Source organism: Melospiza melodia, chromosome 16, assembly GCF_035770615.1.
Source record: "Melospiza melodia melodia isolate bMelMel2 chromosome 16, bMelMel2.pri, whole genome shotgun sequence".
Classification (NCBI taxonomy): domain Eukaryota; kingdom Metazoa; phylum Chordata; class Aves; order Passeriformes; family Passerellidae; genus Melospiza; species Melospiza melodia.
The window spans coordinates 2,653,997-2,681,094 of record NC_086209.1 but is presented as its reverse complement, the minus strand read 5'-3'; the positions used below and the strand labels follow the sequence as shown (position 1 = coordinate 2,681,094).

Genomic DNA, 27,098 nt, shown 5'->3' with positions numbered 1-27,098 from the left:
GACATTCTAACACACCTGGCAGAGGAATGTAAATTTCAACAGAAATGATCACATAATTAACAAAATTAACAAAATAATGCAAACCTCCAGTTCCTCCCATTTCCAAAATTAATATTTTTAATATACTTGGCACCTTTAGAGTAATATAATTAGGGTTTTGTTCAGTCTTTTACTCTCATACAGTCCTAATTTCTGTTTCTTGTACACCCCCCTCAGTTCTCAAGGCTCCCAGCCCTTTCACTGAAATTGCTCAGCTGTTTTGAGGGCCCAGCTGTTGTGGGGCAGGGTTTGTCAGAGTTCTACTGCAGGCAGACAAAGGGATTCTCTCCCTTTAGATGTGCATTGAAGGAGCTGGGGTGAAACCTTACACTTTCCCTAAAAAATTCACTTACCAATTCTCCAGATGGATTTTCAAGCCTGAAAACTTGAAGATTTTAATGTCTTCATCTGGAAAAATCCAGCATATTCTTACTTGCCTTCTGCAAATCTTCCTGAAAGGAGTTTTCCTCTGCAGACATCATCTAACACAGCCCAAACCTTCCCTCCACAGGCTCTTTCATCTAAAAAACTACCAAAGTTGGAGCAATTTCATAAATTTATGCCCATAATCCACAACTTTTCCAGGAAAGAGCTATGGTAATTTCTCTGTCCTGTGAAGATGAGTGCCTCACTTTACAAGCAGTGCCTGCTCTCAATTGGTCAAAGTTGGTATTTTACTGGTTTTTTAAGTTTCTACTCATTTTCTCAGCCCTGTAAGACACAGTGGTGATGCATTGAAATGATTTTGCAAATGTATACACATTCCTATCTGTGTGGCACACAAAAATATTGAAATATGAAGTGTCATTATAACATTTCCAATCGTTCTGTGAGCAAATTATGTTCACCAGCAAATGTAAATATTGGAGCTGTGTTAAAGTTTCATTGACTCTCTTTGCAATCCCTTTCATCCCTCATTAAAATGAAGTTCTAACAAGCATTCTTTGCAGGCATATGTGACAAACTTCTGGGAAGTGCTTTTCTTTTCAGCTTCACCTAGAAATGTTTCATATGATGCTTCCTGTCACTTTTGAGGACGTAGATTTTAAAATAAAAGCACAATACTAGTTCTTCCTTTTATTACTCTGAAGTATAGAATCATTCTGGAAAAAAGAAGTTTTCCTTTATGGCAAAAATTCAAGTTTGGAGCTTTTACTTTCTATCAATAAGAGCTGGTTTTGCCAACCTGATTCCAGTTATCTCCTTGCAGGATCATGTTCCTAATTTCCTCCTTCACAGTCACATTTGGTGATGGGGACAGGAATTAACCATCTGCAAAAGTTCTGGAAGCTGGATTTGTACCTGTTCCAAAGTCCTCCTGTGCCTGGCCTTGCTCTAGGCCTGCCCTGAAGTTTTCTGTGTCTGTTTTTTTAGGAGAGATTCTTCTGCTATCAATAATTACCAGAAATGTTCCTGCTCCCTCCAGAGCAGCAGCAAAGACTGACCCAGCCCAAATGGAGGAACTGGGAATGGGGAGGGGGACTCTGAAATGTGGGAATTTAAACCCCAGCAAATGCAGCCTGTGCTGTGCTTCTTCCCAGATTTCAAGCTTATGTTGAAGAGTCTTTAAAAACAAAAGGAGGGTCATGAATCCATTTTGGAATTTATGCTCTCCTTTATTGGCATTTTTCATATTTAATGAGGTAACTCGTGCTGTGCTCATAGGCAGCCTTTGTCAGCCTTTGGAGAAAATTGAATGTGCTTCCTTACATTGTTGTTTGGTTTGCATTTCCTAAAATTCCTAACTCCCAAATGCAGTGGAGAACTAAAATAAAGAAAAACTAGGAAGCCAGTCTGGGTTCTGATGGTCTGCTTTGGTTGGCTGCTTTTGTGGAGCTGTTTCTGGGTTTCCCTCCAGGTGATGACCCCTCTTCTGCAGCACCTTTTGGGGAGCTTGGCATGGAAGCAGGAGAGGAGGGAATTATCTGCAGGACAAGTTGTGCCCTGAATCCCAGGGAATCGAGTGCTGTGACTGTGCATTAATCCAGATTCAGTGCAGCTCTGTGTGGTGCTGCTCAGGGGGGCTGAACCAAATCCTGGATGTGCTAAAATTGATTAATGTCACAGCACTGAGATCCTGCTGCCCCTGCATGGATTTTCCACCTCCCAAAGTTCTTACTTTCCATTTTCAGGTCTTTTCCTGTTGGATCAGGCTGGAGTAGGGCAGCATGAACTGGTATTTGCTCACAAATTACTCAGTGAGTAGTTGGTGTTTAAGCCCATTAAAATATTCCTCTTTACTGAAAGGGGTTAAACCAGAAAAACAGAAAGGTGTTAGTCTTACTGAAATAAAAAAAGTCCCTGGCACCTGTGTACTAAATGAAACTCCTAATAAATAGATTATTGTTAATTATGCCACCTTTGGGACAATGCTAGGGGGAGGGAATTACTGACCATGATTTAGGGCAACATTACATTACATTTTTTCTTTAGAGAGCTGTGATCTGCTGAAGTCTGAAGTGAATTTCTGCCTGTATTTTGAATAGGTAAAATTTGTTCTTGAGTACATCTGGAGTCTGCTTTTCTCTTTGTCAGCTGGGAATTTTCTTTCTTCCCATGGCTGGGATGAATGTTGGCTCCCAGGGACAGAGCTGTGGCGTCAGTGCTCCTCTGTGGCTCTTTGAGGAGGTTTGATGCAGGACCTGGCCCCAGGAAGAAGCAGAGACAAGCAATGCACCATGGCTGTGGGAATCCATAAAATCAGAGGGTTTGGGGAAAGCTGCAAAAGGCAGGCATCAGAGACAGCAGAACTGTGATTAGAGCTGGTTTGGTTTTCACTTTTTCAAACAATGACTTGTAATTGTTATCAGACATGACTTATGCCCTTTGAACTGACTGGACTTTACCAGCATTAAAATTGCTGTGTTGTGATGTAGCAATGCTTAGTGGGAGCAAAAAGATGCTTTAAGTAGGTAATAAGCAGATATATTGTGGTAAAGCTATGAAATGCAAGGTAGTAATAAACAACACATTTATGAAGGTTTCTTTTTAGGTGAACCAAGAGGGGGAATTGTGGGAATCCATGAAATCAGAGAGTTTTGGCAAAGCTGCAAAAGGCAGGCCTCAGAGACAGCAGAACTAAGATTAGACCTAAGCAGCAGCCATGAGATTGGTCAGCAGAAAAAAAAAGTACATACTTTTAATGTAAAAAGTAGAAGGTAAGGACAAATAGAACAATGGATTGTGTATTAATGCTTGTCTAGAATAACTCCCTAAGCTGTAGAAAAGTGTATCTAGCCAGATGTTAGGAAGTTCTAAGCTTAATAATGGAGCTCTGTGCATTGTGTTTTAAGGCTCACAAGCAGGTATTGTATCCAAAATAAGCAAGCATTGTTTAACCAAAGGTACCTGTGCTTATAGGGGTTGGATAGAACTACTGTCTGTGGTAGACAGTGGTTGGATAGAAATAATGTGCTTTTGCTATGTGTGATTGGTCAAAAAACTTTTAAAGTAAGTTGTAACATGAAGTTCTTTGCTGCCTGAGATGTGAGTTGCTGGCATCTTCCCATTTTCATAACCATGTAATGAGAGTGATGCTGGGAAATAACCCAGCTCAAGGCATGTTCCACAGCAGTCCTGTCCCGTTTGTGATTTGTACACAGCCCCCAGCTGGTGAGAAAGGCATCTCCAGAAGATCACTTGAAGAGCAGCACCTTTGTTCTCCTCAGTTCCTGCCTTTTCCTTCCTGGAAGGAAATAATGGTCCAAATGCCAGGAAGAAGACAACCTCACTTTCCTTTGCAATCTGTTGGCACTTCCCATTTATTACAACATCCTGAAGGCATCTGGGATCTCACAGATCCAAAGATTAACATCAAGGCCAAAGAGTGTTTCATCAGCACAGAGGAAAATCTCATTCAGCAGAGGAGGGATGCTGAGTCAATAGGTCTCAGTGTCTGAGCTGGCTGTGACTCATCCTGACAGCAGGAGCAATTGCTGCTGTCACCTCCAGAGCAGTTTGGATTCACAAACAATCCATCACCCAGGCCAGGAGTCCTTTGTGACAGCCAGGTTTGGATCCAGCTCTCCCAGTGCTTGGGGAGAGGAGAGTTTGGCTCCCCTCCACCCTCCTGTCCTTCCTCAGGGAGCTGTAAATTCCTGCTGCTCTTCCATCTTGACCTTGTGGCACGAGGGGTTTGGGGCTTCTTCCAGAGGCTTTGGGGAAGGGAGGAATGAATCCTGTCCATCCCAGGTGCTTCAGCATCAACACTAAAGATCCCATTACCTCAATCCCCCTCACTGCTGCTCCTCACACCCCTCCACCTGCTCTCCTTGCCTACCCCCTGCCTCTGTGCTTCTGCTCCCTGCTAAGATGGCTTGTGACATTCTAGCTTGGGGCATAAACAGTGCAGGGCTGGCTTTGAAAAATATACATGAATAAAAGGTCAAAACTCTCCCAGAAAATAATAAAGTTCTTGGTTGGCTGTTGGGGTTTTTTTTCTGTTGTTTTGTTTTGGGTTTTTTTTTTAATGCATAGTTATGAAAAACAACTTAACCTTTGGGATTTTGAGGAATTCACTGTGACAATGGTCCAGTTTAAAAATAACAACTGCTGCTCCAAGATGAGTGTCCAGAGATGCCAGGTTTGCTCTGTTGGCCCTGAGGATCACTGAGTATGTAGTCCCAGCTTTAAAAAGTCCTGCTAATATTGCTCCTCCTGGAAGGGCAGAAGGCACAGCCCTACATATGGGAGTTCCAGGGATGAGTTTTCTTTAGTGGGAAAACAAGGACTTCATTATGATCCTGCTCTCTTTGATCCTGCCTGCTGTCAGGCTTGAAATTTTCTTTAACAATGTTACAGGGGAAGAAAGAGAGACAAGAGGGAAAAGCCAGAAATTACAAAGTTCTCACTGTAACAACCATGAGCAGAAAAAATCGTGGTAAATGGAGAAACAGTCATCATGTCTGACTCAGACAAGGATCAGGGTATTATTGACAAGTGCTTGGGCCTCTTTCCCCCACATGACATCAGAGAGAAACATTCCTGCTTTATTTGCAAAGGAGAAGACTCAGGTTTTAAAAAACTTTTGATAATGATTTCAGGAATTTGATTTTATTTTGGAGACTTGACTTTCCAGAGGATCCATAGCATGATGAATCTTTTCCCTGAAAGAGACTTGGGGAAGTGGACAGTTCACAATTAATGGAGTGGACATGAGTAGCTACTGTCTAATGTCACTGTTAGGGTGTGATAAATGCATCAGTTCTGTCATGAGAGAGCCCTGAGTGCTGTTTGTTAACTGACAGGTGAAGCAGAGGAGAAAGCAAAAGGCACAAGAGTATCTATGAAGCTGTGAGGTGAAAATACCTCAGAGTTTTCCTAGAGAAGCCAACTTAGGCTTGTCTTTGCACAAGAATGTAATTTGTTTTGTTTCACTTTGCTATGTGAGATCAGTGTTGCCACACCTTTTGTTTGGATACAGATAAAAAAGTCATTAATTATTAGCAGATTCCACTTTCCAGGATTCCCAGAGCTCTGCTGAGGCTCCAGGTGAGTCAGCAGCCCCATCTCCACTGTTTGGAAAGGCCAGGCCTGAGTGGCTTGGGGTTATCCTGGTGATTTAGTGCCTGCTAGGATGAAACAATGACTCAGACTTGGCTGTTGGAGTATTCAGGATGGAAGGGACTTCAAGAGGTCCAAACTCGACCCTCCTGCACAGAGCAGGGTCAGTCAGCCCCAAAATGTGTCACAGAAGGGGTTTAGTCCTTCTCAAGTGCAGGATTTGTCCTCAGTGAATGTCATAAGATTCCTGATGTCACTTTTAATATTTTAAAGAGTATTTTTTGCCTTTGCTTTGATGGGTCAGATGACTCTGAGTGACATCACCAAACTGACTAAACCACCTGTGGAGTTGCAATTTGCCCTAAAATATCAAGAGATGGGCTTAATCCTGCACCACCCATACCATGGATTTAGCCAAGAGCACCCTGTGGACATCTGTTCCTACCTTTTCCTATGCTGGTTATAAGGATCACTCACTTTTCAGAGAGCTGTAACTTCTCATTTCAGCCAAAGCTCCTTCCATGTGCTCACAGGCCTGGGGATGTCTGACAGAATAACTCCATCTCTTAATCTCTTCTGTGCTTAGCTCACACTCTGAAGAAAAATCTCTGGCCCCAGAAGGTGAACAGCTTAAAGCTCAGAGGAAATATTTCTTCTTTACTGGGTGCTATTTCTGCTCAGTGAGGAAGAAGCTGGAATCAGCCCCAGGGGCTCTGTGTGGATCACATACTCAGGGTAAGCATCAGGAGTAACAAACTCACAGCAAGAATATGGGAGGCTCTCCTGATTTATTTCATTATCCTGACATTTGGTAATACAACAGCTTCAATCCTGTTACTCCTGGGAGCCACAGCCCTCTCTGAAAGGTTCCCTGAGGAAATCTACACCAGGAGTATTTAGAAGCCACGTTACTCTGCCCTTGTGGTTGGTGCAGATGTGGAGTAAAGTCCTCACTGCCTGCAGAGAGGAACAGGCAGCTCTCACTCTGTGCCTCGTGGAGGGAGATGGAGTGAACTGCCATAGCTGGGATTTCCTGGGATTCAGTTCTGCTTCCTGAGCCCCTGGAGGTGTTTAGACAGAGCAGTTTCTCCTCTCAGAGTTTTAATGACTCTCATCAAGCTGTAGGAGCACTGCCACTCATCACTGACTGTGCTGACAGAAGAACAATCACTTTATGGTCCTTGCTGGGCTTCTTCCACCCTCCACACAGAGCCAGCTCATCCCAGCAGTGCACATTCTGTGTGCCACCACAAACTGGCCATGGAATGTGTGCTGGGAGCCTCTGGAAGGCTCTGACACATCATCATCTGCTGCTCATGGCCTCAGTGTGTCCAAAGCAGTGAAAATGAATAGCATTTTTCTACTCTTTCTAAGCCTTTGCACTTTATAAACCCTCTCAAGTTAAGTCTGATTATGGGAGGAAGGAAAAAGGACTTGACTGGAAATCAGCTGGATTCTCTTCTCAGCTTTCTAATGTCACCACTACCAAATCTGTGTATCTTAATCCTAAATATTTCTCTTGCTACTCCCTATTTTCTCCTGGGGTTCTTATCACCCAAAGCCACCAAGCTTCGATACTTCAGGCTGAGATTTTCTGACCTGGCCTCTCTACGTGCTGCTGCTGTAAAAACAAAAATCTTTTTCATCCCATCCAGCAAAAATAGGGGATGAAGAAGTTACATCCCCTGGCTGAGACCCAGAGCAAAGCTTCCATTTCTGCATTCCCAATGTCCTTTTCCCCCAAATTCCAAGGGGGTAAAAGGAGCCTGGCTGTAGCAAGGTCCCTTCCACAAGTGTAACTCAAGCTGGGTGTGATTAATAATTCACATTTGGTGCTAAAAGCAAATCAGAGTTAATTTTGTATATTTTGCTTCCCCTCTTTAATCCGTGGGTTTCCGCGGGAGGTGACTCACGCCTTACGTAAGGAACTGAACCATCCCTCAGTTCCCAGAGAAGAATGTTCCTGCTCATTATGGGGATGAAAGGAGATTGCTGCATTTCAAATGACATGTATAATTTAGACACTTATTTCTAGGAGTGTTTGGAACAGGGAATGAAGAGAAACTAAAATGTTTGAAGTGACTTGAGTGCTTCATAGTTTTTAATGTGACTGGCAAAATACACAGCCAGATAACTTTTAAGGCTGCTAATGGAAGAATGGCTCTGAAACTCTAACACACTTCTTTTTTTTTTTTTGTTTCCTAATACCAGTATTTATTTTAAGGCATGAGTGGAAACTGGTATTTGTCACTATGTAAAAAAAAAATCTCATTTTTTTTCTGCTGGTAGTTACCCGCTATGCCACCAAAGTGGAAGGAGGAATGGGATTGGTATTCCAGAAAAAGCAGCCAGCTGGTGAGGAAAGTGGCAGCAGGTCTGCTGCACTTGGATGGAGCTGGGAGATTTTTTTCCCTTGGCATTCTGAATGTTAAACCTTCACAACAAATGGAGAGCATGGAATAATCTGTATTTCAACAGTGCAGAGTTTATTCAAAAGAGAATTCAGTAATGTATTGGGAAGTATTTATTTAATGGTGTTCTTTTTAGAATATTATGGCAAGCCAAATCCAACACAGCCTCTGGAATTTTGAGGCAGAACAAGCCCCAGATGCCCTCATGTTGTGCAGATTATCTGCACAGATTCTGTACTGACACGCTTTGGTGACCAAGGGCTGTCCTTAGCAGGCAGAATCGTGATTCTCTCTTCTCTCTCAGCCCCATTTATTGAGATATCTTAGCAGTAACCAGACACAATGTCTGTGTTCCACAGGCTGTTCTTGGCAGAGGCTGGTTTGGTGCATTTCTGCAGCAAATTGCCCATTTTTTTTCAAAGGTCTGTGAATCTTTAAAGCAAATGCAGTGGGCAGCTCCCTCTGAGCAGTGTGGCAGCCTCTGTCCTAACTTTGGAACCCCCTGTAGAAATTTGGATGAGATCTATGCCTTGCAAAAGTCTCTCAAAATGGTTGCATTATTTATTTTTATTCTGCTTCAAGGACAACACTTTTCAAACCAAGAGATGACACAGAGGAGCCCTGGGCTGTATAAATATAGAATCTTTTTTATTTTTTTGGTTAATAGATACAGTACAATTTTTGACTACATAAGAAAGCGTTGTTTTCAGTGCATACATTCTTCAGGCAGACAGGAACATGGCAGACAAACATTCCTTGGTGGTTTGAACATGGCACTTGGTTTATTTCTGTAAGTCCCAAGTTCCTGGGACTTGGGACTTTTTATAGTTTATTTCTGTAAGTCCCAAGTTCCTGGCTTTCCCCAGTTTTCCTTTGTTTATTTCTGTAGGTCCCAAGTTTCTGTTTTTTCCCAGTTGTCAGTGTCTGCTTTGACAACTCAAGGTCTAAGGAAAAATGAATTTAGTGCTACCAGGAGAACAGGACAGTGCTCAGTGCATCCCACATTGTTCTCCCTGTCACCCTTGTGGTCCCAACTGACCCAGGCCAGCAGGTTTTCCATTCTGTATTCACAGAAATGGAAATAACAATGTCAAACAAACCACCCAGTGCTTGGGTTCAGCACCTCCACAGTCCCCTGTACTGCCTGACTCCTGAGAGGCCCAAATCCCAAACTCCTCCCTGAATTTCACTTGTGCAAGTTGGTGCTGGTGCTGTGACATTGGCAAAATTCTTTCTGTTCTTTTGTGGTGTAGTAAAAACCCAGGAAAATGGAACCCAGCATTTGGCCATTACATTTTCAGGGAGGAGAAAAAGAATTATTGCTGCCTTTTGTGTTTTTAATTCACTGTATGATAAGGAAAAACCTCTAGGCTGATCTGTGAGTGTGATTCTGACCCTGAGCAATTCCTGTGTTCAGGGAAACCTGATAATGCTTATCTTGCTCTGTAGCTGTTTGCTACAGGAGCTGTTTGCAGCAGTTCCTGGTGTGTCCCCTTGGTGCTGGTGGGATTTAGGGATCCTGGAGCCCAGCCCACATCCCCATACAGATGGAATCTGCAGAGTGAGGCAGGACATGAAGGATAAATGAGGGGAAACATCAGGACCCAGCCTGGCCAGCTGCAGGCTTGGTTGGCAGCTGAGATTCCTGCAGTGAGCACAGAGCAAATCCAGTGACAGGAACACCTGGGTGCTCTGGGGTGTCCTGGCATTGGCCAGGCAGGTGAGGGAGGGAGCCTTTGTGTCACTGGGGTGTCAGCAGAGCCCTGGGTGTGTTCCCCTGCAGCACTCAGGGGGTTTGTTTGACACCTTTACTCAGACTTTGAGTTTTATCTGATTTCCTTGACATCCCAAGCAGATACTTGGGATACATTTTGCTGGGGATCCCCTTCTTGTGGGGAGAACCTTACAGAAACCTCATTGTTTGAGGAAAGGACTCTGGGAAAGATCACATTCACACAGTCACCAGCCTTCATTTTGCTTCAAACACCAATATTGAAAAATCAGTAGATTAAAAAGCTTCTCCTATTCAGGGAAGGACACAAAGAACTTCCAGACAAACTAATACAAACTAATTTTCCTTGGCTATATATAGAGGGTTTAATGTGAAAATCTCACTTTAGATTATCTAGTTCAGCCTCTGCAAGCACAGGATAAACAGCAGTGAAATGATCCTACACCTGATCTTAGGGAAAAGGCAGAGCAAAGCAATCCAAGGGGACTGGGAGAGCAAATAACAAGAAACAAATGAAAAATAGAGAAAAGGGGAGACAGGAGATGGTTACAACACCAGCCTGAACAAGAACATGCAGGTGAAGGCACTTGGACAACTGGTGGGAGGTGATTGTTGGAGAAGAGAAAACAAAATTCCATGGAGAGCTCCAAATTCCTTTGCCCTGATTCTCTGGGCCTTCAGGAGCACAAAAGCAGGAGGAGTGAGCACCATCAAAGGAACAAAGGTACATGTTAATACAGATCCCACTGAGCTCAGGTTAGAGAAAGCAGCTGGCAGACAGGAGTCGAGTAAGAATCCCTGAGAAGTTTGAAAAAATAATAAACATCACATCATTTAAACAATTTACCCCTTCTGATCCTCTAGCCAATCCACCAGCCTCCAATAAAAACCCAGGCAGTGGGAATCCCTCACCTTTAACACATGCTGCACATGGTGACACTTCCAGGAATGAGATAAACCTGCCAAATTCCTCCAGATTCCTGTTTCCTAACTGAAACTAAATAAATGGAGAAGAAGTGAGAGGCAGAGGCACTCCCAGCCAAGAGAGCTGCTGTGCCATGGCACTATGGGGCACTGTAAACTGGAGCCTGGCCTGCAAGCATTAGTGAAATGTTTAGTACAATACTTAACTCTGTTACATCTGGGTAGTTCTTTCTTTTTGGACTAAAATGTTACAAATTTTACCATATAAATGAAATACTATATTTGTTGCTACAGGGTACACTATATACATCATTGGAAGAAGATAACAATAATTAAATTAAGGGAGGCAAGAGAAGGACAAACAAAATATTAGTAAATAAAATAGAATATGTTCAATAATACTTTTCAGGCATTGTTACATTTACTATAAGGAGGAAAAAATCTTCCATGAAATAACATTGGAAACAGCTGCCCAAACATCAGTCAGTCCCTTCCATCGCTGATGTGCTCAGGATGTTCTCAGTTCTGCCCCTGCAGAGGAGCCCTCAGTGGGGCTGTCAGTGCTACCAGGGCTGTAAGCAGCTGGAGCATGGAGCTGTGCCTGTGCCAGCACCTCAGGTGGCACAGAAGGGCTGCTGGTTGTCACCGAGAGCCGGGAGGGCCCTGGCGCCCCACACTCCAATGGGCCCCGCTCCCCAGATGTGCTCCAGATGTGCTCCTGTGCCTCTACCCTGCAGCTCGTCCTGCAGAGAGGGGAAAGGGGAGGCCCCGTGCTCAGCTCCCCCAGCAGAGCAGAGCTTCCCATGCTCCTCAAAACACAGAGCACACCTGCAGGTTTGGTTCCTGCGTTTCAGAGTTCCTCAGTGAAGGTTTCTCAGCGCCGTTTTCTCACCCTCCAGCCCAAGGTGCAGTGACAAACATCTCCAGCTGAGGCATCAACAGCAGAGCCACACACAGGCTGCACCTTCTCTTCCTTTGCCTCATCAGTCATTTATTTCCATAAGAACTGATTGATTGATCAATCAGTTGATTGATCAGAGCTATAGATAGCTAACAGTGTTTGATGGAAAACCAATCCAGTGAGCTTCCTGGGGCTCATCAGAATTCTTTCCCAGTAGTTTCTTCTCTTCTCTGACCAGCTCTACTTAATACATAGGTACTAAAATACAAAGCAGTGCAAAATGACCATAAAGCAACTACAGCCCACACCTATCTAGCAGGTGCACTATGAGCAGGGGCTCTGGAGGGACTGCAGGTGATTTATAAGCGACTCTGAAGTCAAGGAGAAGAAGCAGTGCAGTTCCCCAGAGCCCATCCTTCAGATGCTTGAGAGTTCACAGTTAACATGGGGTGGGTTTGGAGATTTGTTTTCCCCTTTGATAATACCTGAGGCTTGTTTGTGATTCCTTCAGCACAGCCCACTGCAAGCACTCATCCAGAAAACTTCCTTGGCTGCCGCGAGGGCGTGCAGCTGTCTTTGCCAAGGTAACAGCATCATTTTGCAAGGCTGGGATTTCATCTTCCTCTAGTCTGAATCATGAGAAAAAATTCTTTTTCCACTGAAGAAGTCAAATCAAGGGAGAAAAGGAAAGGGTTGTGCAGAGCTTGGAGGAAGCTGCACAGGGAGCCATTTACAGATCAGTTTGTAACTCAGGAGGTTACAGCCCTCACTGTCAGTGAACATCTTGCTCATCCTGATTTTTTCTCCTTGCGGCCTGGAGACCTTTCCCTTCCTAAATTTTAAAGCCAACTCTGATTGTTACAGAGCACATGAAAGGCTAAGGATTGTTTGCTGATTTGTGAGGCTGCTGTGATGATGCACAGGGCACACAGGGCACCTGGGCACACTTGTAACTGTCCCTGCCACCCCCAGCTCTGGGGCAGGGGCAAACCCACTGTCAGTGTCTCACATGGGAGAATTTGTGATCCTTTCAGTCCTGCTGCAACAACAGCTTTGAATTACCCTGAACCAGGAAGGGCTTTGCATTTGATACCAGTATTTACCTTGGCAAGACAGAAAAAATTGTGTGTCATGGGCTTGCAGCTTAACAGGGAGAGTATCCCCAGGGTCAAACCCTTGGGCATCCCCACAGAATCCAGAGGAAATGCTATTTTCTGTTTTGTGTGTTGTTTTAGTAAATAGCCTGTGTGCAGAAAGGAAACATAAAAATGCTGCTGCCCTGCTGGTGCCTCAAGGGTGTGTGTGAGTTTTTGTGTAACTCTTGTGCTGGTAATGAGAGTTTTCTGCACATTCACACAAAAGTGTGTGTGAGCTGGGAAGTTCTGTTTGAGTTGAGAAGGTTCTTGCTTAAGGCAGTGATTTTGCCTTGCAACCATTGCAGAGTATCTCCAGCAAGGTTCCCTATTGCATGTCTGCAGAATAAACTGCTGTTGGAACAAGGGGAGAGCCCAGGGGCTCAGGTTTAACCACACGGTGTGCCCTGCTGCCCAAAGAGCAGGCACACGGGCACTACCAGCCTGCTCTGGGCCATGCTGTCCTCTGGGCAATGGAAATTACTAAATCCAAATTGCAACCAGAATAGCTTGGATTGCAGAATATTTCAGCAATATTTACAGGAGGTGAAATCCCAAGTTAGGAAGGGTGTCTCAGCTTTTCTCCAAGCCCAAACCTTTCATGTGGCTGCTGCTGTTTTCAACAGATCCCTTCCAGCACTGGCCTAACCAATCCCTGCAGATGTGTCAGGGCCAGCAGCTTGAATCTCATGTTCCCACCCAGCTTGGCATGACCCTCATGGGGTGAAGTGGGGATGCAGGAACCTGTGGGTCTGGCAGTGCTAAGGAACAGCCCCAGCCAGGGGGAGGAGTGGCAGCAGTTCAGGGTTACAGCTCCTGCTATGATTCTGACAGACAACGTCGTTAATTCACTGCAGATCTTGCAATAGGCCTTTAAAGAGAAGAGAGAAGATGCTCTGAAATTGTTTCTAATCCCATCTGAGATGTGCCAGCAGAAACATGTGAAGCATTACCCCAGCAGAGCTCCCTCCTGTGTGACCCAGGCTCCCTGGGGCACAGCAGAGCCTGGCAGGGCTGAGCTCAGCCCCTGGGGCACTGCCTACACTGGGGGGGCTGAGTAGTGCATGACAGAGTTGTAGTCTGGGGGAGGGCTGTGGCACTCCAGGCTGGGGTCCATGGGGAGCAGGACAGAGTCCTCCAGGGGGAACTCCATGGTGTCCTCTTCCACCTGCACTGCTGGCTGGTACTTGACAGTCTCGTGGTCAGCCAGGATGGATTCCTTGCTCCTGCTGACAGCTCTCCTCCTGTTGGAACAAACATGGGGATGTAGCCAGCCTGTCTCCATAACCAGTGGTCAAAATGATTTCTTCAAGAAATAAATATATAAAAATATCTATTTACTTCTATGGCATTCTGTAAGACAGTTTTGCTGACTGGATGAGGGAACTGAGGTATTTTAAATAACTCTGTGTTTTAAAAGTAGATTTAGGAGTAATTCCAGCTCTGCTGCCCTGTCCTTTCAGCTCACCACATTTCAGTACACCACAGATCCCTTACTTGTAAAGGCACCTGTCCTGTACACACAGTAACATCCTCCCTCATTGTTCTGACACAGGTCAGTAGAAATTTGACTTTTCTGAAAGCAGAACTGAAGGCTATGACTTTTCTTGAAGCATGATAAGGGATGAAATACTGAATAATCTCAGGCAGACTCTAATTTAAACCAATACTGAAAGCAGGAGCGTGTGTTGAACATACCCAGGCAGTGCAGGGCAAAATCCCTTTTATATTCCCCAGCCCTTTAACATTCCTGACCTGCTGGAGGGCAGTGTTTTGTAGCATCCCAGCTGTTTTTATTTCCTGTCTTCCCCTGTTCCAGGTGATGGAAAATGGGACAGAGCAATTCCATCAGATGGGGCAGCCTCAGGGTTCAAAGCAGGAGAACCCTGAGACAAAGTGACCTTGAGGAACAGCAAGGGCTGTGGAGAACTCAAAAGGTTCTTTCTGTCACAGGCTGCCTTAAAAATTATATTCTGTCAACCTTGGTTTGCACTTCCATGGTGCAAAACCAGGACACTGAGCAGCTCCTTGGAAGAGGCCTGGATAACTGAGGGGTGCTCCAAAGGATTCCAGTGTGAGAGTGGCCTCTGAGCTGCTGCACTTTGCTCAGGACCCTTTAATCTTGGGAAGGAACCTCAGCCACAGACTCATCACAGCACTGCTCAAGCCTCAGCTCAGAATGACTTGAATGTGCCTGGGAGAATTAAAAACCAGGCAGTGCCCAAGCACTTTGTGTGTGTGCTTCATATGTGTTTAAAGTAGTATCAAGTTACATTTTAATGACCCTAAACCAAATCTGAATAGTCAACAGTTCATCAAATAATTGTATAATTCATTACACTCATTTTATTGGCACTTGTGCAGTGCTTCCAGCCCCCAGCAGCTGCTCATTCTCTCACTGGGGTGCTTTAGGAAGAAAGCAGAGCCAGTTCCTGCTCCAGGGAACAAACCAAAGCCAGGAGCCACACACAGCACCTGGAGGGAGGGCAGCAAAGCCATGAATAGGAAAATGGCAGATCCAGGATGGGAACTGTGTGTGTGGTGTTTTTTGGGTGGTACAGCAGAGAGAGCAGATTGAATGGCCACACAGAGCTCCTTTCAGCTGGAAAGGGTAAATCTGCCCTGCTGGGTTCTGCTGCTGGGACTTTACAAGTTGTGTTCTCTCTGAATCTGGAACCTGTCAAAAGTTTCAGGTTCCCCACAAGCTGCAGATATTTCCACTGGTTGACAAAACCACTGTATATATTAAAAAAAATAATAATTTTTTTTTTTCTGGTTCTGGAAAGATCCCAGGTGTTAGAGCACTGGCTGGAGTAGAGCAGTGGTTCCTGCACAGGAGCAGCCTGCAGGCTCCATCTGTGAATTACCCACAGAGTGGGTGCTCATGTTCTGTACATCACCCATTAAACTCTTGTGCAGCCAGATTCAGTCACAGCACACAGCTGAGCTCTGACCAGCTGCAGTGGGACATGGGCTGGTTAATTCAGGCTCTGATTTCAGATCTCAGTGTTCTGGGCTGGCTTTCTATGGCAGGTTTGCACCTCCAGCTTTGGGAAGTGAGCCTGAGCTGTAGCAGCCAGCCCACCACGTCTTGCCTGCCTAGAATGAGCCTGGCTTCCAGGATTGCTGCAGTTTATAGAGCAAAGCTGCTGTTTCTGTGCTTTTAGACCTGCACCAGGCATTGAAACCAAACCTGTGGAGTGGCAGAGCAGAAATTCGAAAATAAACAGTAACCCTGAGAACTTCAACAAAAAATGTAGCACCCTCTGCTTTCACAACCTCATTGTCCAGAGAGAAACAGGAGTGGAAACTCCTTTTGTATCCTACAGGTTTGGCAGCTGTCCATTCTCCACACACAGATAAACTGCAGATAAACTTCCCTGCCATGAGCCATGCAACCACAACTTTGTTTATTTATGGAATTCTCATTTGTTGCTCAGCTCCATTGGCTCGTGTCAGACAATTCCATGGATGCTCTGGCTTCCAATTTGCCAGGTATTAAAGTTGTCATGGGAGAAGCTTGAGAGCATCAGTTTAATTTGGAAGCTTGAGGGGGGTAGTTTTAAATTATTAGCTTTAAGTATGGGGATACTGTAAGTGCCTTAAAGCTAATAATTTAAAACTACCCCTCATAAGTCTTACTACAAAACATCTTTCATAGTTCTCTTTCTCTAAAGTATCTAGTCTTACTTACAAAACCATCCTTTAAAACTTATTTCTATTTCTCTCTCAACAATGTTTATCCTATTCCATAGCATTTCTAAGTCAACATTTCTTATCTCAAAGTTTACATATAAATACATGCTACATAAACCTTCTGTAAACTTTAAAAATTCTTTACAAATTCATTTCCCACAAGTATCATTTTAATTTGGCCCCCAACCTGCATATCTATGGGTTATTAGGGTTAAAAGGGGAATTTCCAGCCCCCTGTAAACTCCCAGCAAGTTTTCCTGTTGGGTTCCTGCCCCTGTGGGTCAGGAGTTTGGATATCTGGGAATAAATAACTCTGCCTGGAGCTGAGATCAGGCTGGGCTTTGGAGGGCTCCTGAATGTCCCCTCTGCTCCAGAGACAGAGCTGCTGGCTGGGTCAGAAGGAAGTTGTGTCACTTGCTATCTAATGGCAGACCAAAATGCAATTAACTTCCAATACTATTCCTTTCATCTCAGTGCATTTCCTAATTACAGCTCTCTGTGGGGCTTTGCATTTTCCCCTTTCATGCTGCTGTCACAGACAGAGCCTGCTGTGCATGCACAGCTGTGCTGCTGGGGATGAGGCTGCTCCTCCCTTTCCATCTGTCCTTGGCACCTCAGAATGTGCCCCTGCCTTGGCTGTGCTCAGTGCTTGGGGCTCCAGGGTCCCCAAAATCCCTTCCTGGCCTGGCCCCTTGGCAGGTAAGAGCCTAAATGAGGGATGTGGGACTCCAGGCACTCTCCAAAATGCAGTTTATTGTATCCAAGGGGTTACAGCAGCCCAGGGTGGTGGGTGACAGAGCTGTGCCCACAGCTGTCAGCTCCAGCTGCAGGCAGGCCTGGAGACCCTTTGGTTTTGGTTACAGTGCATTATAGACTTTTCTTTTGGTTACAATGCATTATATACTTTTCTTTGCTGAGTATCTTAATACAGTAGAACCAATCTATACCTTAACTATTATCTATAGCCTATCATAATTACTATAATTACAGAAATATATATATTTTATAGTTATAAATATATATAATTATAGTAATACACATAATATATACTATATATATAGTATTTATATAGTATTTATTATATATATATATATAAAAATAAATACTATAGTTATTACTACAATTACCATATTCATGTTACTATTCTCCAATCACTAATAGTACATTACAGTTTAAGCTAGAAGTTGTTTTTCAGTTTTCTTGCAGTAGAAAATTCTGAGATCTTTTTCTGACTTGCCACATTGGCAGGCTTGTTTGCCTGTGCTCTCTTCCTGCTTGGTAAAAACCTCTTCTTGTTTGGGGTGGGTTTATCCTTTGCTCTAAGCCATAAAAACCCCTTCTAACTAACACATCCTTTGCCTCCTTGGTTATCCAGTAAGGCTCAGCAATTCTTTTCTTCTATATCAAAACTTGCTTCCAACTCTATTCCTTCATCAGACTCTACATTTAAAAATCTTTCTGCCAAGCACACATATCTGTGAGACTTTCTTGTCAAACTTTCATCCTTCCCAACAGGTCCCAGGGACCCTCTCACAAATTGCAGTGATCACCCTGAGAACTCATTTGTCCTTGCACAAGGTGTCCTGTCTGGGGACACAGCCTGAATATTAAATAATCTTCCACAAAATTTTAGTTTTCTGAAGGCACCAAAGTTGTTTAGAAGATAGCACAGAGGATAATCCTGCAGTAGCTTGAAGGACTGAGTGCCCTGCTGAGGCTTTTTCTTCCTACTGTACAAAAGCAGAGATTTTGGAGATAGAAAAATACTGAGACCATCAAAGAGCTGGGAAACCATTAGTGGAGCTGTTTATTTTATGTGAGAGGGAGGCAATTTCTGATAATCTACACTTTGGGGTCAATGACTTGAAGGGGACTGTGGAGAAAGAAGGAAAATCCCCCTGGGCAGGGAGGGATTCCTGCCCCAAGTGCAGCAGCTCCTCCTGCTCTGCCATAAAAAACCCAGGTATTTTGCTCTCAGTAGGAAAAACTAGTGGACTTTTCTGTCCATGTAGGAAACCTGGCCATGTTCAGAGGCTGTGTTTGGAGAAAGATGAGAAACTGGGCTGGTTGCTGCCAAGTAGAGCAGTTTGTCTCATGACTACCTCTCCTAATAACATGTAGGAGCTTCAGGGCTTTGTAGGAGCCTTCAAAGGTGTTTAATAAGGCTCAGAGTAAGAGTGTTGTTTCTTTTTTTAAATTTTAAGTTTTCAGCAATTAAAGAAATAAAAGGATTATTTTTTCCTTCTGGTAGCTATGACTGATTCACAGTTTGCTTTAATACATTTTCAGCTGAGTGCTGTGCAGGAGGAATTTCATCCTGGGTTCCCCCTGGCACACCAGCGCATCAGCATTCTGCTGGCAGCAGAACTCGTGGAGTTGGGCTCAGGAATTCATTGTTTGGAAGCACTTTCAAACACAAAGTGCAGATAATAAAGTTTTTCCAGGCCAAATCCACCCTGGTGTCCCCTCACATGTGTGGCCAGGCTGCTCAGCTGTCCCTGTCCAGAAGCAGTGGGATGGAAAACACTGCAGTCAAACCCACAGCCTCTCACAATTCCCCTTCCAGTCCTTGTTACTGCAAGCACAGGGAATAAACCTTGGAAAAAAATGCTTTACATAACTCCTGAGTAGCTACTCATTCCAAGTTCTAGTTTGGAGACCTGAGGACAGGTAACAGTGCAAGGTGCTGCATGGCTCAACAATAAAAGTATTTATTATTTCTGAGCTCCATTCTGCCCTGGAGCAAACATGTTTCCATGCCTTGTTTCTGTGAGAAGCTGAGAAAGGATTCCAGACTAATCCTGGCTGTATTTTTGTTGTGTTCTGTGTGTTTGGACATGACTGTCTGCTGTTGCTGAGCAAAATCCACATTTCAGTGTTGCTGCCTTGCCTTGGGCCCAGCTTGTTTTGGCAAAGGCAGAGCCCAGAGCTGGGCTGTGGGTGCAGCATCCAGAGCCCAGGGAGGATCAGCTGGGCCTCAGCTGAGCTGTGGGCCTGGGCCAGAACCAAGCAGGGATTTCTGAGCAGCACAGGGTGTTGGGTTTGGGGAGAAGGAAAGAGCTGGGGGAGGACAACTGAGCAGATACCAAACCTTTTGTCATCTTAAACAATAACTTGATTATAGAGTCTCTGGAGGGTTTAAAGCAGTGCTTGGCAGTAGCCTGATAATATTATGAGCTGGGAGCTGACACCAGAGTCAGCCCTTCATTAAATCCCCTGTGCTCCCTGTGCTTCCCTGAATGCTGATTCCAGGGTTGTTATCCCAGCCAATCTTTCTATCTCCCACTGCAGCTACTGCTGTGACTTTCTACTTCAGCAGCATAAAACACCCAGAACTTTCCTGCTCTAAAAGGAAAAGCTCAGACTTGCTTAGTCCAGCCTAACAGTGAGCCCAGGCCCAGAGTATCAGATTCATCCTCACTAAACTCTTGACACTGACACTCCATGGTGTGTGCTGTTGGCAAATTTTAAACTCAACAGAGGAATGAATGCAGCATAAATAAACAGTGAGATTTTGGCAAAAATAATAAATGCAGCCACCCTGGTTTAGAAAACATGCTAAGCCTTTGAACAGTTTTGTTTTAGCAAAGAAAGACTTTGAAAAGGATCCAGGGTAAATGTTTTTGATAGAGAGAGATACACCATTAACAAGGGTGACTTTATCTCCCCTGTTAAACCCACACTCCCTTCTGACCTCTCTAGAATGTTCCACAGGCTTTGAGCCTTGTTTGGCCTCTTGTCAGTGCAGGAGCACCCAGGGGTGTCCTGTCCAGAGGGCTTTGGGGTGCTCTGCACTGTTGGAGCTGCCAAGGAGGGTCTGCAAGATTCAAAATAAAAATAAAAAAGGCAGCTGACAAAAAATCTTTCTCAGCTGGAGCCCAGACGCTCAGGGAAGGACGTGGCAGGGAGAGCCACAGCTCTGTGGGTGCTGTGGCAGCAGGAGAACAGCACAGCTCCTTGCAGGCTCTGCTGGGATGGTCTGCAGGCTCTGCTGGCACAGAAGGGCTCAGGAACCTCGAGCTGGATGGAATCCCCATGGAAATGTTGAGTGGAAGTGGGGAGAGCCCAGTGGTGGGGCCAGGCAGGGATTCACTGCCCCCACAGAGCCTCCCCTGCTGGCAGTTCAGAAGGTTTTCCTGGAAATCTCTAAAGAACAGGCTGCTGCTATGGGGTTTCTGTGTTTCCACATCTGGCTGGGTGCTGACTTCTCAGATTTTCAGGAGAAAGCCTCGAAGGGGCAGAGGGGGAACCTTCTTGTGCTAGCTCTTTATCCAAACAGGAGAAATGCAACAGGGAAAAGCTGTCAGGGGTGGGTGACAGAAATCCTCAGAGGGACAAATGGCACCAGGGAGGCTGCTGGATTTGTGTCAGTGTGACATCATGCAGCAAAGAGGTGAATCAGCCCAGGTGAGGCATCACAATAATGCAGCTCCTGACATTTCAGCTCCTGTTTTGGAGCTGCTGCCATTTGGTCTCCATAGCAATGGATTGTGCTGGCAGGAATGCTCTGGGTGTGTGCAGGGGATAAAAACATGGAAATGGATCAGGATCTCTGCTAATCCCACCAGCTTCAGCCCTGGGACAGGGAAAATACTGCTGGGCAACAACATTCCTGAGGCCACACTGCCTTCCAGGACAATCCACAGCATCCTAATGCTCCTGTTAGTGTTGTCCATGTTTCCTTAGGAAATCTTCTCCCTTTTCCTTCCCTTCTTTTCCCTTTTCCTCCTCTCCTTCTCTCTTTCCCTTCCCTTCTTCTCCCTTTTCCTCTCCTTCTCCCTTTCCCCCCTCTCTTCTTCTCCCTTTTCCTCCTTTCCTGCCCTCAAACACCAGGGAATTGATGCTTCTAAAGCATCAAAGACAAGGCAAGCCCTTTCCATCTGCTTTTCCCACTGAGTGAGAGTCACCTCCTCCAGAACTGCCCCACCCTGACCATGCCCTCTCCTGGCAACTCTCCCAGAATATCCACAAGTGCACCAGGCTTCTTCTTCTCATCCCTCCCTTCTCTTTAGTGCAGAAAAGGGGTGACTTGGTGTACAACAAGCGACTGCTCTGCTGGGAAAGGTCATGGAGTTCCTCAGTACACAGAAAATTCATACAAAGCTCAGCAGATTTCAGAGAAAACTCTAGGCAAGTTGTAATTAGCTTAATTAACTGAGTAGACAAGGAATTCATTGCCACATAATAATATATTTTTTTCATATTTTGAGCAGCTATTCTTTGAAATGCCACATGTTGACATTTGAATCAGTAAAATGGGTAAATGTTGTTAGGAAGGTGGAGAAGTTTTTCACTACTGGGTCACCTCTGCCTGTGTGGTTGTAAGTGAAATACGAAGAACTGTGAGCAAAAAGCAAAAAATCTGCTTTTAATCTTCTGTATTGTACTATGAGTGGATAAACAAACAGCAAACCCTGTCCCAGCCTCTGTTTGTAAAGCAGGTGTGAACAACAGCACCCAGGGATTACAGGGGTGGTGGGATTTAGGGAATTCTCTGCAGCTCTGTCTCAGTGATGATGAAGCAATCAGGGCTTTGGTAAAGGACTGCTCTTTGCTGTGAACAAGTATTTTAAGTTTACTCACATCCCATGAGCTGCAAAGATGCCACTCCTTCTGTCTGACTTCAATGCACACACTGGTATAATTACAAATGTCAGTTTTTGCATTAAGGAATCAAGTTCTTCAAACTCTGCTCCATCACTAAGAGAGAACACTGGGGAGGCAGTGAACAAACAGCTAAATTTGACCTCTGTATTCTCATTTTTTCCACCTATCATCTCCCATTTGCAGAATCTGCTGCCCCTTGATCTTAAAACACATCACCAAGGTTTTCTGCTTATGGGGCTGAAATTCAGAGACATCTCCTCTCAGCTTGCCTGGATATCCAGAGGTTTCCTCTTGGCAGCAGAAACCAAACTGCACATTTCAAGAGCATTTCTCTGAAAGGAAGAACTGTCTGACAAAGAAATCCCCCAGAGTACTCACGCCAGAGCCATGATCCCATAGGGCCAGGAACGGATCTCCAACCTCTTGGGGCTTTTTATCTCCTCTGAGGTCAGCACCATGCCACTGTCAGACTCCTGGGGAGCAAAAGGAGGGAACATCAGGGACATCTGAACCTGGGACTGCTGCAGGAGCCACCAATCCTTCAGGATATTCTTTTATCAAGGCCTGTGTTATCAGTTTTCATCCAAGATAAAAATTCCTGATCATGCTGCTCTGAAGCCTGGGAATGTTTCCCTTATTTTTATGACATTAAAGGTTTTGATCTGCATTTCCAAAAGAGCACCCTTAAAATGAACATATCAAAAATAATTTGACATTTTCAAATTTGAAACTGATATTAAGCATGACATATGGGCACCGTGTACGTAGGATAGCTGAGATATGAATAGACTGAGATTCATAAAGAATATATCCAATAATTCTGGCTGGGCTCCTCCAAGGAAAAACTCCTTAAATACCCACTGGAAATACACAATTAGAAACACTGGGATTTGAAGGAAGTGGAAGTTCAGCAGCATTTTGTAAATGCAAGTGGTTTGTAAAGATGGATGGCCCTGGCCTTTATGGATTTTTTAATGAGCTGTCCAACAAAACTGTCTTGATTAAAGTTGGGGTTGTGCTTCTGCTGCACCTAAAGCTGAGTCTTAAGGCTGCAGTTACTACACAGACATCACAGTCCTCATTTTAAGTTATTTAATAACATTAAATGCTCTGGGTGTTTCTTTGCATTTGAAATAGTTTGTGATGCTGGGAAGTTGCACATCTGTGCATTTGTCAGAACCAAGACAGCAAAAGCCCTCAACATAGAAGAGAAACTCTTAGTCTGATTTTGCCAGTCAAACTGATCAAGATATAAAAAATAATCTCATCAAACAATAAATAACAAGAAAAAGCCTCTTTCTACATGCTCTGGTCATCTACCAGTTGTTAATAAGATCAGTTTATAAGTGAGTTTATGAAGTATAAAGTGAAATCCTGAATTAATGAGGTTTGTCAAACCCTCAGTAAAACCCAGCTTGTCTCTGGATTTTATCTTGACTGTTTCCCCTTCAAACACGTGGTCTAGAACAGTTTATCTGGGGAGTTCTGCATTTTGCTTACACCTCTCTGCTAAAAGAATCTCCAGGAGATTGCAGATAATTCACAATGGCAGGAAGGTGTGGTGGAGCACTTGGGGAGCTCAGGCAGCTCTTTGAAATAATGACCTAATGACTATTCAGGGTTGATAATGAAGAAAACTTCAATAACCAAAGTACACTTACTTTGTCCAAAAGCAGATCACACCCTGATTTGGATTTAAAAGACCCTTGTTGAAACATCACATTTATTTCTGATGTCTTGATGTATTATCACCCTTTTTGGAAGCTTTTCCCCCTCATGTAAAGGTTTATTAGAAAATGAACAGGGAGCTCTTAGGCAGGTAATGCTCCTGCTGGCAGCAATAATCTCTTGAGACTGCATTGATCTAGCAAATGTCTTTGTGTGATTCACAGGGACAGATTTTATCCTGCAAGAGGGAAGATGCAGGAGCCAGGGAAATTTCTAAGCCTGCTAATCCCTGAGATGCATTGATAAAGAGGCAGAAATTCCATCTGGGAAAGTACAAGGCAATAATGGGCCTCAGTCTGTGCTCAGCAGAGAACAAATGACAAATAGGCTGTGCCGGGCAAGGACATGAGATATTTCCAGGACAAGCTGGAGCTGCAGACTTGAGCCTTCCCAAGGGAGCTGCTCTGAGGAATTGCTCTGCCCAAGAGGGACCCTCAGCTGGAGCTTTCCTGTGCCAGGAGGGTTCCTGAGGGATTCAGGCTTTCTCCTTAAACTTTGATCCCCCTGGAGCATCTGTGCATTGCAGAAATGTCCCTGTCCTCCTTAGGGACACAGAAGGTGCCAGTGAGGCAGCACATGGAGCTGCAGCCAGGGGCTGCCTGCACCACAGAGGGAATTCAGGAGTTGTTCTTGGGGATTTTTTAAATAAGAAAATCCCACCCATAACTTCAGAGGAAGCCAACAGGCAGAACCCTCATTCTGGAACAAAACAAGCCTTTGCTTTCCCCTGGAGCAAAATTAAAGCCTTTAACATTCTCCCACCCTGCAGTGGCATTAAACTGGCAATAAATACATTCACTTGCAGTGAGGAAAACCCAGGGTTAAAGCCCTTTGTGTGAATCAAGACCAGGATCTCGAATCCTGTTCTTGTCTACCCAGAACTGAACACCTTCACCCCCACCAAGTGACTGGCTGTCTTGGCCAGCCAGGATGTGTTCTGGACACATTTCCCTCCAAGAACTTCATTTCAATGAGCTGCCACTTTCTTATGGTGGAAAAACATCTTGAAATATGTCTTGAATATAAAGCCCCTTAGCCTGATCAAAGCCAGGGCAATCACATGTGAGCTGCTCCTTAAATTATTTGTTAAGAGAAATGCAGATCCCTCTTTGTTGTCACACAGCCCTGGATGTGAGGGGCCAGAGCCAAATCTTCTCCCTGATTTAAAGTTCTCTCCTACCAAATGATTCCAAAAGCTCTAGTGAGTGTTTCTGGTGATCTGTGAACCTGCTGGGGAAGGATGCAGTCACCTCTCTTACCTCATGCATCACTTTCTCCTTCTCCACTGGCACCTCATCAAATGTCTTCACGCTCAGGGGTCTCTTCTTGCTGTTGTTTCTGAAAGCAGGAAAGTCAAGGGGTCAGCACCAAGCCCAGGCAGATTCTGCACCAGCTGCAGCTCAGTTTCCCCCTCACACAGCCCAGTGTCCTGCACCACTTCTCTTTTGTCACCTCTTGTGTCTAATATCCAACACCCTGACAAACCTGTCTGGCTCTTTCACCAGCCATACCAAGGGAGGACACCAGACAGGGAAATGTTTCTTTCCTCCCACCCTGTATCTGCTTTTCTCACCCAGTTTCTACTGCACTCCAGCGATTCACTCCATTGTTCAGGTTTTCTTCCACAGGGCAGGTTTTGGAGTTGGATTCTCCATCAGGACACAGGGTGATGTTCAGTGGAATGTAGTCTTTGCCATCCTGTGAAATTAAAAACAGAAAAGAGCACAAAGCTGGTAAAGTTCATTTTGTGCTGCATCTCAGATGAGAGAGGTTGTTGTACCCTATAGAGCTTTGTGATGAGAAAGGACTAAATTGGGTTTTAACTTAACTCTGATGTTTGTTCAAGGTGATTATAATGTTCCTCACATCCTGTGGAAGTTATGGAAGTAGAATGCACACTTCATCCAAGAATTCCTGTGCAGGAGGCTTTGTGAGGGAACTGGGGCACTCTGGGAACCCTGTGATGTGGGGTGGCTGAACATGGGCTGGGAGATTCCAGCCCAGGTCAGAAGCAATGGCCCATGAACTGCTTGGTTTTGTTCAACTTCAGGAGCTTGGGAAGAGCCAGGCCTTGAAATGGCAGCCTGAAAGGATTGAATTTCTTGTCCTTCCCAGGAATTGCTGCTGCACATGGTAATGAGCTCTGCATTGTCATTACCCCCTGCAGCAATTCTCAGGAATGACTCTGCCTTCAGCTCCTGAAACTATTTGTCCAAATTTCCCTGTGCTTCTTTTTGTTTTTAATTTTGAGAAGCAGTTAAGTGCCCTATTCCCTTATCATGATTTTTATGTCTCCTCAATTTACTTTGGTTATAGAATCAAACTCTCAAGCTCTTCATATTGCAGACTGGGCCCTCTTCAACTCAGCTCCACTAAATTTGTTTACAAACAGGAAGGAGCTGGAGGAGAGTATTTGATTTCTTCTTCAATTAAATTGACAATTGCATAACTGATCTGGTTGTTTTTACTGAAGAAGAAAACAACTGGTTTAACTATTATGAAATTAATCATTATATACCTGATTTTCTGTGCTTTAAGCTGCATAATTGCAAAGCTCCCAAGAGCACTGGTGAACATAAACTTGGAAATGAGAGACAAAGTTCAGGAAGTGAAGAAAATCAGAAATAAAGTTAACATTTGAGTAGTTAACATTGTCTTTACTCATCCCAGCAGGGATTTTCCTAGTGAGCTGTGCTAGGAGGTGAAATCTCATGGTGGTGTTTAATAACCCTGCCCATGCACACCCCAAATGCACATTCCTTGCACAGGGGTGGCCCTGCAGTACCTGCTGCACGTTGGCCTGCAGGAGATCCCCCAGGCGCTCCACCAGCTCGGTGAACGTCGGCCGCTCCGTGGGCACCCCGTGCCAGCAGTCCAGCATGGTCTGGTAGCTGCAGGAAAACACAGGGGTTAGGAATGGGAAAGGATGAGAGCTTTGCTTCCAAACTCTTCCATTCCACTCCTGCTTGGTTGGGTGGGTCTTTGGATTGAGAGGGGTTCAGATCTCCCCGTGCTGAAATTCGGGTTTAGTTTCCATGTGGGATGCTTTTTGCTTCCATGTTCCTGCCTCAGCTGAGCCTGCAGGATTTTGGTTTTCACCTAACTTAGAGTCTGGCTGCTGGGCCCTGCTGATACTGCTGAACTAACTCCTGGTTATGGGTACTGGGTTTCTGTCACAGAATCTGGAGTCTGAGCTCCATGAACTACATGAGTAGTGTAGTACACATGAGTAGCTCCATGTAGTACCACATGAGTAGCTCCATGAACTACAGCTGACATGGGGTATCTGATCAACTTCTTGTTGGCAAAGGTCAGGCTGACTTGGGCTGTCCTTAGCATTAATCTGTGCTGTCAGACACCCAAAATATACTCAATCACAGCTTTACTGAACATAAAATACCCAGCTGTGGTCTCCTCCCCCTCCC

At 44.7% G+C, this 27,098-nt stretch overlaps 1 protein-coding gene across 2 annotated transcripts in view; it reads right to left on the bottom strand.

Moving 5' to 3' along the window:
* Nucleotides 1-8,579: 8,579 nt before the first annotated feature.
* The window catches only part of LOC134425577 (vascular endothelial growth factor receptor kdr-like), a 132,445-nt gene continuing 113,926 nt past the window's right edge, over nt 8,580-27,098 (bottom strand). For both annotated transcript variants that reach the window (XM_063170306.1, XM_063170307.1), the window contains exons 26-30: nt 26,459-26,564; nt 25,247-25,371; nt 24,933-25,011; nt 22,324-22,418; nt 8,580-13,886 (exon numbers count right to left, since the gene is read on the bottom strand). In XM_063170306.1, coding sequence (XP_063026376.1) covers nt 13,682-13,886; nt 22,324-22,418; nt 24,933-25,011; nt 25,247-25,371; nt 26,459-26,564 — 610 coding nt within the window. In that variant the 3' untranslated portion in view covers nt 8,580-13,681. The remainder of the gene's footprint in view (nt 13,887-22,323; nt 22,419-24,932; nt 25,012-25,246; nt 25,372-26,458; nt 26,565-27,098) is intronic.